The following is a 15,952-nucleotide window of genomic DNA, read 5'->3' on the forward strand; positions in this document are numbered from 1 at the left end:
GCTCTCTCTATATATATCAGTTAAGTCCATTTGATCTAGGGCCTTGTTCAATGCCACAATATCTTTGTTGATATTTTGTTTGGAAGATCTATCCATTTTTGACAGTGGGGTGTTGAAATCCCCTACTAGAATTGTGTTGCTGTCAATAACTTTCTTGAAGTCCTCCCAAGATTTCTTTATGTATTTGGGTGCTCCTATGTTGGGTCCATATATATTTACAATGTTTATGTCTTCTTGATGGAGTCTTCCATTCAGTGTTATGAAGTGACCTTCTGGGTCTCTTTTTATGGCTCTTTTTTTGAAGTCTATTTTGTCTGATATGAGTATTGCTTCCCTGCCTTTTATTTTCCTGTCCATGTGCTTGGAATATTTGTTTCCAGCCCTTCACTTTCAGTTTGTGTAGGTCTTTTGTTCTGAAGTGGGTCTCTTGTAGGCAGCATATGTGTGGGTCATCCTTTCTTATCCATACAGCTGCCTTATGTCTTTTGATTGGAGCATTTAATCCATTTACATTTAAGGTTATTATTGATAGGTACTTATGCATTGCCACTTTTTTTGTGTCTGTGTTCCTCTCTCTCACACTCTTTTTTTTTCCCTTTTCTTAAAGCATACCCTTTAGCATCTCTTGAAGAGCCGGTTTGGAGGATGTATATTCTTTGAGGCTTCTTTTGTCTGGGAAGCTCCCTATTTGGCCTTCCATTTTAATTGAGAACCTTGTTGGATAGTGTAGTCTCAGTTGTAGGCCTTTGTTTTTCATTACTTGGAACATTCCTTGCCATTCCCTTCTGGCTTGGAGCATTTCCACTGACAAGTCAGCTGCTAGTCTTATCGGGGCTCCCCTATATGTTACTTTCTGTTTCTCCCTTGCTACCTTTACGATCCTCTCTTTGTCTTGGAATTTTGCCATTTTAATTATGATGTGTCTTGAAGTGGGCCTCTTTGGGTTCCTCTTGCTTGGGACTCTCTGTGTTTCCTGGATTTGTGTGACTTTTGTTTGTCTCATCAAATTAGGGAAGTTTTCCATCATTACTTTTTCAAAAAAGTTTTCTATCACTTGCTGTTCTTCTCCTTCTGGTATCCCTATTATATGGATATTATTATGTTTTGTGTTGTCCTGCATTACCCTTAACCCCTCTTCATTCTTTCTGAGCTTCTTTTCCTTTTCTTGCTCTTTCTGGGTGCCTTTTTCTACCTTGTCATCCAGCTCACTGAATCAATCCTCTGCCTCATCTAGCCTGGTTTTGATTCCTTCTACTGTGTTCTTCAGTTCAGAAATTGTATTCTTCATTTCCTTTTGGCCCTTGTTGATAGTTTTTATTTCCTTTTTCATGTTGATACAGTTTGCAGTGAGTTCATTGTAGTTTCCCTGTATTTTTTGGTATTTCTCTGTGAGCTCATTGAGCTTCCTGAAAACCATTGCTTTGAACTGAATATCTGATAGTTGACTTGCCTCTATTTCATTTAGCATTCTTTCCGAGGCTCCTCCTTTCCTTTCATTTCACTTGGAGATTGTTTCTTTGCCTTCCCAGTGTTTCTGAGACTCTTCTTTTTAGCCTGTGCTTTTTAAATTGACTGTTCTGCCTCCCTGGGTTTCTGGTGTGAACTTCTATGGTAGGAGACCTGTGAGATTCAGTGGTGCAGTCTCCTTGGTCTCCTGAGCTCGCTGGTCTTGGGCTGTCACTTATGTTGGCTCTCTGGATGTCTTTGGGTTTTGATTGTTTTGGGGTCTTTCCTCGGTGGGTTCTTCCATCCAGCTGGTTAACTGAGGGTCACTCCGTCTACCACGTCTGGTATTCTGTTGTGCAGGTGTGGACAGGTTGTGTTAATGCTGGTTCTTCTGTCTGTCCGAGGTTTTGAGGCTTCTCTCTCGCTATTGTTCAGTTGTTTGTTCTGGGTAATTTCCCTACCTTTTAGTTGTATTTCCAGATTGGTCCTGGGTGTAGGTTAGTGTGGCTTCCACTTACTCCTTCACCTTTTTCCATTGGTGCTTCCTTTGTTGGTGGTTTCTCCCTTCCAGCAGATATACTGCTGTTCACAGCTCCCACCTACTCTTTTATGTGATCAGTTGGAGGGGGAAGGCAAAATGGATTAAGACAGCGGGAGTGTATTCTATGGGACTTAAAGTACCAATCTGTAGAGAAGAGACAGGAGATCCTTTGGATAAGTACAGTGTTAACCATGATATTTGACCCAACTAGGCATTTTTTAGGGTGGAAAAAAGATAAGACTCTTGTTAGGGGGGAAGGATTATGAGTTGGATCTAGAAAGCAGTGAGCTTGTGGGAGGTCAGATTATGAGGTAAAGTGAGAGTGAAGGATAGAAAATGGGTGTAATGTGTGAGAGAATAGAGTTAACCACAACATTATTGAAGTTCAGGAAACAGTGAAGGGAGCTAAGATGAGAGAGTGGTGCTGTGTAGTCTTTACAATTGTATGGAACAGCAATTATTTACAATGGTAATGGAGCAACCATCATACGATAGAATCTATGTGATCTGTATAACTAGAATACGAAGTACAGGACCTAGAGTAGTGTGCTATTGGAACACAAGTGAAGTGAAACTCAGAAAATTAAAAATACACTATGAAACAGAGAGCAAGGGAAACCAGTCAAACAATGCAATTAAACAAACCAAGTGAAGAAGACTAAACAGAAAGAAGAGAAATACAAAAATACTAATAAAATAAAAGATGTAAGAATAATGAAAATATTTACTAATACAAATATACAGTAACTTGCAAGTTCTCTGGAGTGGCAAATTCTCACTGTCTGTGTTTTGGGATAATCCCTCTTTGGGTCTAACTCCCGTGTTTTCACAGCTGCAGGTTTTATTGTCACTCACTTGTGGGAATAAAAAAAAAGGAAGGAAGGAAAAGGAATAAAGAAGGGAAGGAAGAAAGAAAGGAAGAAGGAACAAAAACGGAAAGATGGATAGAAAGGAAAAAGGAATTTAAAGAAAATTAAAAAAAGAAAAGCCTTGTGCTGGCTTTAAACAGGGCAAGCCAGTTCTACTGGCTTCCTGGCTGCAGCAGGCTGAGGAGGGATTTGTTTCACTTTTCTCCCTTCCTGAGCCGCACTCTTCCCAGTTGTCCAGCCTCCAGCCCAGTTCCTCAGTTTGTTGTGGGGCCTCCAGTGCCCTTCTGCACCTGTACTACACTTTCAGTCCACTAGTTGCACTATCCTTGAGGTGCACCAATTAGGGGCAACGCACACACCACCTTTTTGCTCTTTGCTGTCCTAGATGCTAGGGACTCTCAGTGCCCCTTCAGGGTTGGTCAGCTCCCCACTGAGTTAAGTCTTTGTGAGGATTGCTGACTCCCTGAATCCTGCAGCTGTCCTCTGCAGGGGCATCTCTGCCTTCTTCTTGGAGAGCCAGTTGGATCTGCAGCCCAGAGCACTTGGCTTCGCTGCTGGAGTGGGAAGGCCAGCAGCCAGGTCGCAGGATTGGGCGAGCATGGTCCTTGGGGCTTTGGGTGTGAGTGCGTAGCTGGGTCAGGGTAGGGGCACAGGAGGTGGGGGCAGCTGCTGCAGGAGAATTCTCCAAACAGCATCTGAATGTCTCTTTTTTCTCTTTTTCTTTTTGAAAAATTCCTCCTATTCAAGCCTGCCGCTCCAGACAAGCGCCTGGCCTCTCACACAGCCCAACTCTCCAACCAGCCTGGGGAGTGACAGGTCAGGGTCTGTCATTGCCCAACTCTTCCCAGCTGACATCCACAGTCTCAGTGGGTCACACTGCCCCTGTGCGTTTGCCACTTCGTCCTTATTATCCCCCTGCGACTTCAAGCATCCAGGTACTTTATGGTGCTGCTCAAACCTTGTTTGGCAGGGGAGGGAGCCATTGACCTGGCTCTCTCCCAAGAATCCTGCCACAGAGCCTGATGGGCACTGGGCCTGGGGCTGCAGCCGCCCTCATCCTCATGCTGGTCCTAGGGACTTTACTGTCCTGAAGCACTCTCCTTACCATCTGATTTCTCAATGTCCTCTACAACTTTTGGTCTCCAATCTTCATATATGCTGGGATACCATTGGCTGTTTGCTCTGTTCCTCAGAAGATTGGCTAGGTGTTTCACCCATGCACAGGGAGAAGTGGACTCCACCCCTACCTATGTTGCCACCAGCTTTCCCCAGAATCTCCTGTGAGAGTTTTGGAAACATACAAATGTCGTGTATGTAAAATGTGCCTAAAAAATAAAAAACCATTCACGGAGGTACAATGAAGATACTGGATTTCCATATTTTTTAATTGATTATGTAATTACAGTTGTCCCATTTTCCCCTTTATTCCCCTCTGCCCTGCACACCCCCGCCCATCCACATTCCCCCCATTTAGTTCATGTCCAATGGTTTGTACATATAAGTTCTTTGACTTCTACATTTCCTATACTATTCTTAACCTCCCCTTGTCTATTTTCTACCTACCATTTATGCTACTTATTCTCTGTACCTTTCCCCCCTCTCCCCTTCCCACTCCCCTATTAACAACCCTCCATGTGATCTCCATCTCTATACTTCTGTTCCTGTTCTAGTTGTTTGCCTAGTTTGCTCTTGTTTGTGTTTTAGGTGTGGTTGTTAATAACTGTGAGTTTGCTGTCATTTTTACTGTTCATATTTTTAATCTTCTTTTTCTTAGATAAGTCCCTTTAACATGTCATATAATAAGGGCTTGGTGATGATGATCTCCTTTATCTTGACCTTATCTGAGAAGCACTTCATCTGCCCTTCCATTCTAAATGAAAGCTTTGCTGGATAGAGCAATCTTGGATGTAGGTCCTTGCCTTTCATGACTTGGAATACTTTTTTCCAGCCCTTCTTGCCTGCAAGGTTTCTTTTGAGAGATCAGCTGACAGTCTTATGGGAACTCCTTCGTAGGTAACTGTGTCCTTTCTCTTGCTGCGTCTAAGATTCTCTCCTTATCTTTAATCTTGGGTGATGTAATTATGATGTGCCTTGGTGTGTTCCTCCTTGGCTCCAGCTTCTTTGGGACTCTCTGAGCTTCCTGGACTTCCTCCTTCATTATTTGTTCAAGTAAGTTTTCCATTTTTTGTTCTTCCTCTTCTCCTTCTGGTACCCCTGTGTTTTGGATGTTGGAATGTTTAAAGATGTCGAGGAGGTTCCTAAGCCTCTCCTCATTTTTTTGAGTTCTTGTTTCTTCATTTTTTTCTGTTTCAATGTTTCTTTCTAACTTCTGGTCCACACCGTTGATCTGAGTCCCAGTTTCCTTCCTGTCACTGTTGGTTCCCTGCACATTTTTGTTTATTTCACTTAGCATAGCCTTCATTTTTTCATCTAATTTGTGACCGAATTCAACCAATTCTGTGAGCATCCTGATTACCAGTGTTTTGAACTGTGCATCTGATAGGTTAGGTATCTCTTCATTGCTTAGTTGTATTTTTTCTGGAGGTTTGATCTGTTCTTTCATTTGGGACATTTTTTTTTTTTTTTGTCTTGGCGGGCCTGTTAGGTAGTAAGGGGCAGAGCCTTAGGTGTTCACCAGAGCGGGGAACCCATGTTGCTGGGTTGTGATGCTGAATGTGGGGAAGGGGTCTGAGAAGGAACAAGGGCAGTTGCTCTACTCTCTGACAGTTTTTAGTTACTTCCCCCACTACCCACAAGCAAATTGGGCCCTTCTGGTGCTGATTCCCGGTGGGTGGGTTTGTGTACATACTAGGACCCTGTGGGTCTCTGCAGCGAACTCTTCTGTGAGGCTTGGAGTTTCTCCTGGTGCTGCAACCCCCTGTGGTGTTTTCAATCAGAGGTTTGAGGATTTATTTACCCACATTGGAGCCCTTGGTTTTGTGGTCTCTTGCTCCCCAGTTGATCCTTCCGGTTTATCTACACGAGAATGTGGGACTGCCCGCTCCACCAGCTGCTGCCTTGCTCGCCCTGCTCCACAATCAGCTGCCTTGCTGGGTCTGCCAGCCGCCACTGTGCCACGAGTCCTCTCCGCCCTGCTGCCAGTCTCCTCCCCTCCTACCGGTCTAGGTGAATATTTTTTCTTTAACTTCTTGGTTGTCAGACTTCCACACAGTTCAATTTTCTGTCAGTTCTGGTTGTTTTTTTGTTTTTAAATTGTTGTCCTTCCTTTGGTTGTGCGAGGAGGCACAGTATGTCTACCTATGCCTCCATCTTCTTGGCTGGAAGTCTGATTTCCATATTTTAATAAATGTTTTCTCTCAGCTTCTACTTTAATATTAGTGGACTTGCAATCACAGTTGCAGATCAGCATGTTGAATAACATGTCATGGCAGCAAAATTAGAACATGCATTATATTTATGAAAGAAGCTCTTGGGTCGGATAAAGTTGGCATGTCTTAACACCCTTTTTGTGCATACTGCAGAGTTGTCAGATGTCCACAGATTTTCATTCTCATGAATTATACATGATTGGGTCAGTTTTATATTGCTACATAACAAATGACTACAGATGTAGCAGCTTAAAATAACACACATTTATTATTATCTCATGATTTCTCTGGGTCAGGAGTACAGGCACAGGTTAGCTGGTCTTTGGACCTGGGTCTCACCAGGGTGTAATCATGGTTGACCAGGCTGTGATCTTATCTGCAAGCTCACCTAAAGGAGAATCTACTTCCAAGTTCATTCAGGCCATTCACAGAAATCATAGCTACAGAACTGAGGGCTTCATTTTCATATTGGCTGTTGGCCAAAAGCTGCCCTTAGCCCCTGGAGACTTCTTGTAGTCCATTGCCACATGGGCTTCTCAGTATGGCCACTTACTTAATTGAACTAGCAAGGAGAATCTCTGCATGTCTGCCACCAAGATGGTATCTTACATATTATTATTAGAAGCAAGTTACATGTCCCACCCACATTCAAGGGGAGGGAGTTGTATCAAGACATGAACACCAGGAGGTTGGGGCACCTTAGAGTTTTGTCCACCACAGTGTCAAGTTCTGTAATTTTAAAAGCAGTGCAATCTGGAAATCTGATCAAAATTATCATGTGTGTAGGCTAAACTATTAAAATGTCTATTTTCACTCTTTGTTAAACAAGGAAGGGCAGGAGTGGAGTTGCAGCCTTAATGGAAGCTGACAGGAAGGAAGAGTAATAGGTTTGAAAGAACAATGAAGTAAAAGAAGAGAATATTCCCTATTGTCACCAGAAAAAATGCAAATGATGAATTAATCTATTATAGTATGTTACCTAATCCACTTTGGAAGTCTGAGAAAACAGTTTGATAGGTTTTTAATAGACTAACATGTCCCTTAAGGTGCTTTCTATAGACATGAGACACTTTGTGTACTTTCTGTACTAAATGAGAAATGTTGCTTTGCATGAAATTAGCAATTTCCCAGTCTACCTTTATGTCTCTGTCTCAGGGCCAGGACGGTACTGTGGCCTTGATTATCTGTCCCTTACAAGGGAAACATTTGCAAACCAGTATGGTTGGCTTATGGTTTTTAGGCTTTAATATGGTGTGTGTCCTATACCACAAGGACACTTGAAGAACACTAAGGACAGGATTGCATGTGGTTCCCACGTAGCCTGTGGCTGAATTGTTTTTTTTCCACAGCGTTTAATAAGGCAGAGATCAGAAATTTAGGAACATATGGTTGACTTGAGGAATTCAGCAATTTCTTTGCCTTCTAAAGTGGCTGCCTTCAAACTCACCCTCAAGTTTAATACCTCCTCAAGCAATGAGAATCCAAGTAAAAGGACCCTTATATCAACTGGCTCTTTATTTGTTTTGTAGAACATCCATGTTTAGGATAAATCACAGTGTAGGTGATTTACTCCTTGGGCTGTAGTCTGTAACACAGTGCTAGTACGGCTGCTTTACTCCTATTATAATGTATATATTCTGCTCAGTGTTCTCTGCTTTCTGCAATTGTTGTAAAATACCAAATCGCTAAAAGAAGAGTAACATAAACATAAATTACAACAGTAATACATATTATTTAATGAGGTCTGCTCTGTTAGGCAGTTTATCTATGTTAACACATTCAGTTCTCACAACAATTCTGCAATATAACCATTATTCGTCTTATTTTATAGACAATGATACAGCCTCAAAGGTACAGGTTTTCACCTGTGGTGAGATAAATGTTACTTATGTTTATTTACTGAAAAAAGTAAGTAAACCAAAGTTGCTATTCCTTACACATTTTTTATGGGGGTTAGGTTACATTATTTCTCCGTAAATAATTTTGGAGAAGACCAAACAGAAGCAAATATTTCACTTTTAGAAATACAATTTTGACCTGTTCTAATTGTCTCATCTGAGAATAGCCATTTGCTACCGGTCAATCGGTATTCCATGGCACTTTAGGAAGTAATTTCACATATCTAATAGTAATTTCCCATTAGTGCCTCAACTTACACATGCAACTCAGTGGCACCTGCACTACTCTTCTCTTTCCTTCCATGGGCACCTTCAGGCTCCTGAGCTGCAGTGTTCTGAGTGGGGTGCTCCACTGCTCTACCTCTCACTGTTCCCTTGCAGCCACAGTAACTTCACCTGGATAACTCCTGATTCATCATTCTACAAGTCTCAGATGGAATGCTTTTTCTTGGCAGGAATTTTTCTTGATCTCCTAATCCCTTTGGGTGCCCTGTGTACTTGTAACTTTCTAAGGTGACTTCTTTGAAATTTTCTTATCCACCTACTTGCCTGTCTCACCCATTAGATTGTGAGTCCCTTTGGAGCCAGGGGCAGTGCTGTGTTTGCTGTGGTATCCCCAGCATCTGGCCCAGGTGTGCATTCAGCTGGTATGTCCTGAGATTACTAGAGAGAGCAGCTCTGGGAGGGTGTGGGACTCTCCTGAGGCCACCACACCACAGCTGGTTTTACATTTAGAGACTAAGTCTCCTAATCCTGATCTTTTATGTAAAAGCATAGTGCTTTTACATAAAACATCTTTCATTTTGTTCCCATCCAGCCTAAATAAGCTTAGTCTCTTTAACCTTTCTTTCTAGACACTTTTTATCTAACTTTTTCCCCCCCTTGTTTCCACATGCCATATTTTAGCAAGGCATTAAAGGGAACACAGGACAAAGTGGACCCATATTTTGGGGTGTTGTAGAATTTATTCTGCTTATTCAGTTCTGTCTAGCCAGTGCCTCCAAGTCTTTGATGCCACCTTGACCTCTTCCCTCCAGAGCTTTTCTGTGTGAGGTGTGCACTGTGGCTGCAGAGACAAACTCACAGGGTTTTCCATGGAAGGTCTTCTCCAGGAGTACAACTTGGGAAGAGCTTGTGCTCTGAAGAATATGGAGGAAGACTCTTACTCTCACAAGGAAGGGCCAGAAATGTGACTGGCACCTCACAAGCAGGTCCCATAGGCCCACTGCATGTGATTCCTGAGTAAGCCCTCTGGTTTTCTACAATAGTTCCTACTCGCAGGAGTGATCCTTCACTTCCCACAGTTGATCTGTTGTATTGTATTATCTTCTCTCTTCTGTGATTCATAGAGTTCACTTCATTTTTAATGCTTGTGTCTATCGTTCCTACCAAGTCTCCTTTTAGAGCCATACTCAGCTCCTTCCTAATTGCTGATTAATTAAATGAGAAGATTGCGCCAAGTTAAAATTCAACATCTTCAGAATGCTGCATGATGCAGTCCCAGAGGCTGCCCTGAAATAACTGACAGCATATTCTTGAATATTCTTTGAGCAATGACCTGATAGGAGTGCCTACCTGGATCAAATGAAAAGCCTTCTGATTTATTAATTTTGTTTCTGGATTAAAATAAGACATTAGAAAAGTTTTATGAATTTATTGTTCACACAACCAGATTAGTCTTTACCTGTTTGTTCCATGAATTTGTTTTGCCCAGCCCCATCAGGTATGGAGGTTACATTGATGTCCCTGTACATTTCAGGAAAATCCAGTTGATGTTTCAAAGCACATGTCCCAATTTTTAGGTACTGGTCCAATTTTTAGATACTTTATCAGGCCTTGTTATGTTTTCAAACATAATTGCTAGTGACCCTGGTAAAACCATGCAAGATAGTCCTTGGTTTTAAGGCAGTCTGAACTGCAGTGTGCAGCCCTAATGTAATGGGGAAATCTTTAACTAGATTCTTCCCTCTTTCAGGGTGGCTTCCAGCCTTTCCTCCCTGGGGCAGCACACACCAATGATAAGATCACAGTGGACTTACTTTTAAAGGTCAGAGGTAAAAATAAGTCCAGTATTAAAAACATTCATTCTTGCCCTGGCTAGTGTGGCTCAGTGGATTGAGTGCAGGCCTGTGAACCAAAGGGTCACCAGTTGGATTCCCAGTCAGGGCACATGCCTGGGTTGCTGGCCCAGTCTCCAGTAGGGAGAGCATGAGAGGCAACCACACATTGATGGTTCTCTCCCTCTCTTTCTCCCTCCCTTCCCTTCTGTCTAAAAATAAATAAAAAAAAATCATTCTAAAAGGAAAGGATTTTCTTTTCTAATGAAAGACTACTATTTTCTTTTTGCTATTTTGTTCCTTAATACTCTCATCAGTATCCTCATGTGCACAGTCATGCCATGAGCCTGCACTTTGAGGGCAGGACGTCTGGTGTTCAGGTCATTGCACAGCCTTCAGCTGTGACGTAGGATGAACAATAATATTGACCTTAGCAGGTATGGAGTTGAAGTGAAAATTAAATTCTGTAATATGTGAAAGTGCTTTTGTGGTAAACATTGTATAATAGGTAAATAGATCGAAGTTGCAAGTACTAAGCATTGATATTATGCCCAAATGCATGTCTTAATGATTTTAGACAAAATATCCAGTAAGACTATAAAATTATAGATTCTCAAATGAGCACCTGCCACTCTCTAAATGCTTATGTGCCTGCTTTTCTCTTTATTTGTGTCTCTATTTCTTTTTTTTTAATGTTTTTATCAGTTTATTTTATTTTTTTTCTTTTTCTTTCTTTTTTTTTTAATTGTTATTCAATTAGAGTTGTATGCCTTTTCTCCCCATCCCTCCACCCCACCCCAGGTGAACCCACCTCCCTCCCCCCCCTCCACCCTCCCCATTGGTTTTGTCCATGTGTCCTTTATAGTACTTCCTGTAATCCCCTCTACCCACTGTCCCCGCCCCCCCCCCCACCCCCACCCTGGCTATTGTTAGATTGTTCTTAACTTCAATGTCTCTGGTTATATTTTGTTTGCTTTTTTCTTCTATTGCTTATGTTCCAGTTAAAGGTGAGATCATATGGTATTTGTCCCTCACTTCCTGGCTTATTTCACTTAGCATAATGCTCTCCAGTTTCATCCATGATGTTGCAAAGGGTATAAGCTCCTTCTTTCTCTCTGCTGCGTAGAATTCCATTGTGTAAATATACCATAGTTTTTGGATCCACTCATTTGCTGATGGGCACTTAGGTTGCTTCCAGTACTTGGCTATTGTAAATTGTGCTGCTATGAACATTGGGGTGCACAGGTTCTTTTGGATTGGTGTTTCAGTGTTCTTAGGGTATAATCCCAGCAGCGGAATTACTGGGTCAAAGGGCAGTTCCATTTTTACTTTTCTGAGGAAATTCCATATTGTTTTCCACAGTGGCCTCACCAGTCTGCATTCCCACCAACAGTGCACGAGGGTTCCCTTTTCTCCACATCCTCTCCAACATTTGTTTGTGGATTTGTTTATGTTGGCCATTCTGACTGGTGTGAGATGATACCTCATTGTGGTTTTAATTTGCATCTCTCTGATGGCTAGTGATGCTGAGCATCTTTTCATATGTCTCTGGGCCCTCTGTATGTCTTCCTTGGAGAAGTGTCTGTTCAAGTCCTTTGCCCATTTTTTAATTGGGTTGTTTGTCTTCCTGGAGTGGAGTCGTGTGAGTTCTTTATATATTTTGGAGATCAGGCCCTTGTCTGAGGTATCATTGGCAAATATGTTTTCCCAGACTGTTGGTTCTCTTTGTAATTTGGTGCTGTTTTCTTTAGCCATGCAGAAGCTTTTTATTTTGATGAGGTCCCATTTGTTTATTCTTTCCTTTATGTCCCTTGCTTTAGGGGATGTGTCTGTGAGGATGTTGCTGCGTGGAATGTCTGAGATTTTCCTGCCAATGTTTTCCTCAAGGACTTTTATGGTGTTACGGCTTATATTTAAGTCTTTTATCCATCTTGAGTTTATTTTCGTGTATGGTGTAAGTTGGTGATCGAGTTTCATTTTTTTGCACGTAGCTGTCCAGATCTCCCAACACCATCTGTTGAAGAGGCTGTTTTTGCTCCATTTTATGCTCCTGCCTCCTTTGTCAAATATTAATTGATCGTATAGACTTGAGTTTGTTTCTGGGCTCTCTATTCTGTTCCATTGGTCTATGTGCCTGTTTTTATGCCAGTACCAGGCTGTTTTGATTACAGTGGCCTTGTAATACAGTTTGATATCAGGTATTGTGATCCCTCCTGCTTTGTTCTTCTTTCTCAAAATTGCTGCAGCTATTCGGGGTCGTTTATGGTTCCATATGAATTTCTGCAATGTTTGTTCTATATCTGTGAAATATGTCATGGGTACTCTAATAGGGATTGCATTGAATCTATAAATTGCTTTGGGTAGTATGGCCATTTTGATGATGTTAATTCTTCCAATCCATGAACATGGTACATGCTTCCATTTATTTGTATCTTCCTTAATTTCTTTCTTCAGTGTTGTGTAGTTTTCTGAGTACAGGTCTTTTACCTCCTTGGTTAGGTTTATTCCTAGGTACTTGATTTTTCTTGTTGCTAAATCGAATGGGATGTTTTTCCTGATTTCTGTTTCTGCAGTTTTGTTGCTGGTGTACAGGAATGCCTTTGATTTCTGGGTATTGACTCTGTATCCAGCTGTTTTGCCAAATTCATTTATTAGGTCGAGTAGTTTTTTTGTGGAGTCTATAGGGTTTTCCATGTACACTATCATGTCGTCTGCAAACAGTGACAGTTTCATTCCTCCTTTCCAATTTGGATGCCTTTTATTGCTTTTTCTTGTCTGATTGCTGTGGCTAGGACTTCCAATATTATGTTGAATAGGAGTGGTGAGAGAGGGCATCCTTGTCTTGTTCCTGATCTTAGTGGGAAAGCTCTAAGTTTTTGTCCATTGAGTGTGATGTTGGCTGTAGGTCTCTCATATATGGCCTTTATTATGTTGAGGACTGCTCCCTTTATTCCCACTTTGCTGAGTGTTTTTATCAGAAATGGGTGCTGTATCTTATAGAACGCTTTTTCCGCATCTATTGATATGATCATGTGATTTTTGTCTTTGCTGTTGTTGATGTGATGTATTATGTTTATTGATTTGCGAATATTGTACCATCCTTGCATCCCTGGGATGAATCCCACTTGGTCATGGTGGATGATCTTTTTAATATATTGCTGGATGCGGTTTGCTAATATTTTGTTGAGAATTTTAGCGTCTATGTTCATCAGCGATATTGGCCTGAAGTTTTCTTTCTTCGTTGTGTCTTTATCTGGTTTTGGGATTAGGATGATGCTGGCTTCATAAAAAGAGTTTGGGAGTCTTCCATCAGTTTGGATTTTTTCGAATAGTCTGTGAAGGATAGGGGTTAGCTCTTCCTTAAATGCTTTGTAGAAATCTCTTGTGAAACCATCTGGTCCAGGGCTTTTGTGTGATGGGAGTTTCTTGATGACTGCTTCAATTTCCTTTGCTGATATTGGTCTGTTCAGGTTTTCTGCTTCTTCTTCATTCAGTTTTGGAAGATTATATTTTTCTAGAAATGTGTCCATTTCATCTAGGTTTTCAAATTTCTTAGCATACAGTTCTTCATAGTAATTTCTTACGATCCTTTGTATTTCTGTGGTATCAGTTGTAATCTCTTCACTTTCATTTCTAATTGTGTTTATTTGGATCCTCTCTCTTTTCTTCTTGATGAGCCTACTTAAAGGCTTGTCGATTTTGTTTATCTTTTCAAAGAACCAGCTCCTGGATTCATTGATCCTTACAATTGTGCTTTTAGTCTCTATGTCATTTAGTTCTGCTCTGATCTTGGTTATTTCCTTCCTTCTGCTTGCTCTGGGCTGTCTTTGTTGTTGTTCCTCCAGTTCTTGTAGGCATAGGTTTAGGTTGTTTGTTTGAACTGTTTCTAACTTCTTAAGGTAGGCCTGTATTGCTATGAACTTCCCTCTCAGGACTGCCTTTGCTGTGTCCCATAGGTTTTGGGTTGTTGTGAGTTCGTTTTCATTTGTTTCCAGGAAGTTTTTCATTTCTTCCCTAATCTCGTTCTTGACCCATTCATTGTTTAATAGCATGCTATTCAGTCTCCATGATTTTGAGTGTTTTGGGTTTTTACCCTTGGGGTTGGTTTCTAGTTTCAGGCCCTTGTGGTCCGAGAAGATGCTTGATATGATTTCAATTTTCTTGAATTTGTTGAGGCTTGCTTTATGTCCTATCATGTGGTCTATCTTTGAAAAAGTTCCATGGACACTTGAAAAGAATGTGTATTTTGCTTCTTTGGGATGAAAAGCTCTGTATATATCAGTTAAGTCCATTTCCTCTAGGGTATTGTTAAGTGACACAATATCTTTGTTGATCTTTTGTTTGGAAGACCTGTCCATTTTTGATAGTGGGGTGTTAAAGTCGCCTACTATAATTGTGTTGCTGTCAATATCTTTCTTGAAATCCTCCAAGATTTTCTTTATGTATTTGGGGGCTCCTATGTTGGGTGCATATATATTGACAATGTTTATGTCTTCTTGGTGGATTCTTCCTTTGAGTATTATGAAGTGACCTTCTGGGTCTCTCTTTATGGCCCTTCTTTGGAAGTCTATTTTGTCTGATATGAGTATTGCTACCCCTGCTTTTTTTGTGTGTCCGTTTGCTTGGAAAATTTGTTTCCAGCCCTTCACTTTCAGTCTGTGTAAGTCTTTTGTCCTGAGATGGGTTTCTTGTAGGCAGCATATGTGTGGGTCATGTTTTCTTATCCATTCAGCTGTTCTATGTCTTTTGATTGGAGCATTTAATCCATTTACGTTTAAGGTTATTATCGATAGGTAGTTATTCATTGCCATTATTTCCTACCTGTGTTCCTCTGTCTTTCTCTTTTCCTTCCTTTCCTTAAAGCAGTCCCTTTAGCATCTCTTGCAGAGCTGGTTTGGTGGAGCTGTATTCTTTTAGACTTATTTTGTCTGGGAAACTCTTTATTTGGTCTTCTATCTTGATTGAGAGCCTTGCTGGGTAAAGTAGTCTTGGTTGGAGGCCTCTGGTTCTCATTACTTGGAATATTTTTTGCCATTCTCTTCTGGCTTGGAGCGTTTCCATTGAGAAGTCAGTTGCTAACCTTATTGGGGCTCCCTTGTATGTTACTTCCTTTTTCTCCCTTGCTGCCTTTAAGATCCTCTCTTTGTCTTGGAAATTTGCCATTTTAATTATGATGTGTCTTGCAGTGGGTCTCTTTGGGTTCCTCTTGCTTGGGACTCTCTGTGATTCCTGGATTTGGGTGACTTTTTCTCTCCTGAGATTAGGGAAATTTTCCATCATTACTTTTTCAAACAGGTTTTCTATCCCTTGCTCTTCTTCTCCTTCTGGTATTCCTATTATACGGATATTGTTACGTTTCATGTTGTCCTGCATTTCCCTTATTACCTCTTCATTCTTTCTGAGCCTCTTTTCCTTTTCTTGCTCTTTCTGGGTGTTTTTTTCTACTTTGTCCTCCAGCTCGCTGATCCGATCCTCTGCTTCATCAAGTCTGCTTTTCATTCCTTCTACTGTGTTCTTCAATTCAGAAATTGTATTCTTCATTTCCTCTTGGCTCTTGTTGATAGTTTCTATTTCCTTTTTCATGTTGATATAGTTTGCAGTGAGTTCATTGTAGTTTCCTTGTAGTTTCTGGTAGTTCTCTTTGAGCTCAGAGAGCTCAGTGAGCTTCCTGATGACCATTGCTTTGAACTCAGTATCTGATAGTTGACTTGCCTCTTTTTTGGTTAGCATTCTTTCTGAGACTTCCTCCTTTCCTTTCATTTGGGAATTGTTTCTTTGTCTTCCCATTGTTTGTGAGGCTCTTCTTGTTGGC

At 41.1% G+C, this 15,952-nt stretch overlaps 1 protein-coding gene across 8 annotated transcripts in view; it reads left to right on the plus strand.

Annotated features, from left to right (window-relative positions):
- Nucleotides 1-15,952, plus strand: part of ST7 (suppression of tumorigenicity 7) — a 323,508-nt gene that overhangs the window by 157,427 nt on the left and 150,129 nt on the right. For 4 of the 8 annotated variants that reach the window (XM_045191454.2, XM_045191453.3, XM_045191456.3 and 1 more), the window contains exon 2: nt 5,815-5,982. The exons of the other annotated variants lie outside the window; for them this stretch is intronic. In XM_045191454.2, coding sequence (XP_045047389.1) covers nt 5,815-5,982 — 168 coding nt within the window. The remainder of the gene's footprint in view (nt 1-5,814; nt 5,983-15,952) is intronic. 8 annotated transcript variants of the gene reach the window in all.

This window comes from Desmodus rotundus, chromosome 6, assembly GCF_022682495.2.
Source record: "Desmodus rotundus isolate HL8 chromosome 6, HLdesRot8A.1, whole genome shotgun sequence".
Classification (NCBI taxonomy): Eukaryota; Metazoa; Chordata; class Mammalia; order Chiroptera; family Phyllostomidae; genus Desmodus; species Desmodus rotundus.